General features: G+C 39.9%; 1 protein-coding gene across 1 annotated transcript; it reads left to right on the top strand.

Moving 5' to 3' along the window:
- The first annotated feature begins 1,309 nt into the window (after positions 1-1,309).
- Positions 1,310-3,575, top strand: LOC111955166 (pro-neuropeptide Y). Its single transcript, XM_023975282.2, has 4 exons — positions 1,310-1,392; positions 1,805-1,992; positions 2,819-2,908; positions 3,269-3,575. Exons 2-4 carry the CDS (start codon positions 1,805-1,807, stop codon positions 3,291-3,293), a joined length of 303 nt encoding a protein of 100 aa, XP_023831050.1. The 5' UTR covers positions 1,310-1,392; the 3' UTR covers positions 3,294-3,575.
- The last annotated feature ends 251 nt before the right edge of the window (positions 3,576-3,826 follow it).

Raw genomic sequence — 3,826 nt, 5'->3', positions numbered from 1 at the left:
TTCCGACTTCAACTGTATATATATATATTATTAGTATTTTTATTTTTTTATTCATCTGAACAATAACTGATCTTTCTGTTCATTGGAAATACTTGATAGACCCCTCAACTGAAATGTGGGGAAAATAAGGAGGGTTTAGAGTAGCATGAAAACACATTCAGAAAACGTCTAGGAGAGAAAGAAAGGATGCTAATGAGATCTAATCAGTTCCTATCACATTTCTCTTTTGGGGGTGTGGGTGACTGAAAAAAAKATGTAATTTGATTGACAGTAAAACATAAAAGAGAGAGGAGGAAAACAAAGAGATGCCCTGACCTCCAGGGGGCCCATTGATTTTGATTGTCACTCTCACTCAGATATCATAGTAAGATGTCATAAGTCATTGCAAAATATGTAGAATTGGTGGAAATTAGCTTTAAAACTGCAACAATTTCTCACCACCCCATGACAAAATGTGTAGAATTGCAGGAAATGTGCTATAAATCCTGCAACAAAAAATGTGTTCTGTCAAGCGACTTTTTGTTAATATAATATGTTTTCTGTTAACAGATCCCTCTGTAAGTATTAAATTATAGTTTTTAATCCCGGTCCTGAGTTAATTGTATAGCTAATAGGCTATGTGTTTGTAGATGGACTGAGGTGAAGGAAGCTACAGCAACTAATGTGATAATGGCTGGGGTCATTTTTGGTTGTTTTTGCATTTTAGAGTTTTTAAATTGCATAGAAATGCAGCAAATGAAGTTCAACTTTCTTAACCCCGCCCCTCCCCTCCCGTTACGGACCTCACTAGAACTCAGACCCTGGTTACGGCCCTGTGCTTGTGTGCATGCGTGTGTTAGTGTGCGTGTGTTGGTGTGTGTGTGTGCAGCGTGTGTGCGTGCGTGCTTGTGGCAATTAATGGAGGTTTTTAAAATAATAGACACATTTTTCACTCAGACTTTGTTCCCAAGTGAGACAATTCTGTCGATATTGACAACCCAGTCATCATCACATAAATTTGTCTTGGATCTGCGTCATGTCTCTTCAGCCCATTTTATTCCACTCCAGAGTGATGTTGTTAATTCGTTTGAGAGGGGAAAAAACTAAATTAATTTCCACCACTATTGACATTTTTTAGAAAGCAATCATTTTTTTAATGCATTAATTAATATAGTTTAAAATGGGCGATGACAGCTTGCGGTGACGCGTCTGTCCGCGCACATTTTCAGAATCGTGATTTGGAGACTTACGTTCAATTGGGCGCATCTTGTGATGTGCCCTCCCCACCCAGTATTGCGCGCAGCATTATAAAAATCGCGCTACAGAGTGGGTACCCTATGCAGAACGCACAGCAGCAGAAAGACGACTGAGGACAACTTCTATCCAAACTATAATTTAAACCCTCAAGTCAATGTAAGTAGCATACCTCTATTACATCTATAGACATGATTTAAACAAGATTAGATATTGATTTCTTAACCTATTTGTCTAATGTACCTACCGGTTTATAGTGTTTTTCTATACAACTTGTAGCCTATCTACTAATTTCATTGYCTTCACTGAAACTGATATTTTTAAACAATTAATCTGAGGAAGTCAATAAATAGATATCAATTTAATTTTAAACAACAAATATAGATAAACATGAGGCATCCTCCAGTTAATGTAGACTACGGGTTGTGGGGTAGTAGTAGGGAACAGACATTATTATTGTCTTGAACATACACAACTTCTAAAAGTTTTTGCAGGTAAACTAACTGTGATAAGACTGCGTAGCCTAAGCAATTCAGACCCTGATATTTTTCTTGATTCGTAAACATTAAAGATGCATCCTAACTTGGGTACCTGGCTGGGCGCAGTGACGCTCCTCGTCTGGACCTTCATATGCATCGGGACGCTTGCGGAAGGCTATCCGGTCAAACCCGAAAACCCCGGCGAAAATGTGCCCGCGGAGGAACTGGCCAAGTATTACTCCGCTCTCAGACATTACATCAACCTCATCACAAGGCAGAGGTGAGTGCTGTGATCCGGGTGTGATACATTGCTGATTTAATTTTAAAGGGCTGAAGTTTGGATTTGTGATTATCCAATTGAAATATTTGATTAGTGAGCCACAGGCTATTGATTCATAACTAACTAATTGATTCATAATAACTAACTAACTAACTAACTAACTAATTATATGGAGTGGGACACTATGAACTCAGTTACTAGTAGCTAAAATTACACTTTGGTTTTTAGCTTAATATTTGTGTTATTACTGGCTCTAGTCCAAATACCAACTAATCCAATCATTCAGGTGACTAAAATAATAAAGATGAGTCACATTAACTTGTCACTAATTACTCTGTGTGTTGTCTATATGAAACAATGTCTTTATTTCAACAGCTGCACACCCCTGATTCTTAATTAGAAATATCTTTACAGATGAAGCCAGTCACCCTGCATCCACTCACACTCTGTTCACTAACCTCAGTGTAAAAGTCGTTTTCTGGTATTGTTTTTGCTGGTGTGCCCCTGGCTACAATCATTTAAATGTCCACATTTGATTGTGAATGTGTTTCTTCTGTTAGAGTGTTTGTGTTAAGAGTGGAAAAGGGTCTTAACTAATTCCAATAGGGCTTATCTTCAGAGGAGCAGACTTGACAACCAACAAAACAGTCCTCTCTTTTTATACAGAAGGGCTCTAAGGACAAGTCTTTTATTTTACCAGACATACATTCATATTGACTCTCGAACAGTTGGGGTAAATTATCTTATGGGGGCAGCACACATGGTCTAGTTCCTGAAGTTTAGTCTATGCAAATGGGAATTCCTGAAATTCCTCTCTCTCTCCCAGGTATGGGAAGAGGTCCAGCCCTGACACACTGGATTCACTGATCTCAGAACTGCTGCTGAAGGAGAGCACAGACACGCTCCCACAGTCCAGGTACTGTCATGTGTGTGTGTGTGTGTGTGTGTGTGTGGTGTGTGTGTGTGTGTGTGTGTGTGTGTGTGTGTGTGTGTGTGTTGTTGTGTGTGTGTGTGTGTGTGTGTGTGTGTGTGTGTGTGTGTGTGTGTGTGACTGGTCCAGGACTCATATTGATAAAGTGTCTCAGAGTAGGAGTGCAGGTTCCCTCTGTCTATGTAATCTTATTTATTTTGATCTAAAAGGCGAACTGATCAGCACTCCTACTCTGAGACGCTGTATAAATATGGGCCCTGGTCCTCTGGTCTCAACAGAAGAAAGTACTGTGGTAGTTTGGACATAATTGTTATTTGATACTTTATATATTTTGTCTCTTCCCAGATATGATGAACCATCGTTGTGGTAATAGTGTCTCTGTCCCGGCCCAACACCCGGGCTCATCGGCGTGGCGACGAGCAACTGACCTCAACAACATGGCCGCCTCACCATGGCCGAAGTCCCATCCTAACAACCCCAATGGGTTTCATAACGTATGCATCCCCTCTCTCCCCATCCTCCATCCAGAGGCCAGATAACTGTTCAGGGTCTTATGAAAGTCGTTATCTGTGCATTGTTATTCTAAATCAGGGGAGAGAATTATTGATTGTATGGTCAAAACTGTGCTATTAAATATGAATTATATAACGGATCTACTTATCTTCTGTAGTTGTACACTTATTTGAAATGAGTCTTTAGCCAAGAGCATAAATGAAGGTTCCATCTGGCTTTGTACATTATACTGGGGAGATTGTACGTCTTTAAATACATGTGTATGCGGACTCTCACATCACAACACGTTTTTGCAATCCCCGGAGAGCTATTAGATCCATTGTACTCCCAACTCTTTTCAGGGCAATGGCAATTTGGTGGCTAAGGGCGCACTCTTGTGGTTGATATGTT

The sequence above is a fragment of the Salvelinus sp. IW2-2015 genome, linkage group LG30 (assembly GCF_002910315.2).
Source record: "Salvelinus sp. IW2-2015 linkage group LG30, ASM291031v2, whole genome shotgun sequence".
Lineage (NCBI taxonomy): Eukaryota > Metazoa > Chordata > Actinopteri > Salmoniformes > Salmonidae > Salvelinus > Salvelinus sp. IW2-2015.
The sequence above is the reverse complement of the archived record's forward strand: the minus strand, read 5'-3'. Positions and strand labels throughout refer to the sequence as shown.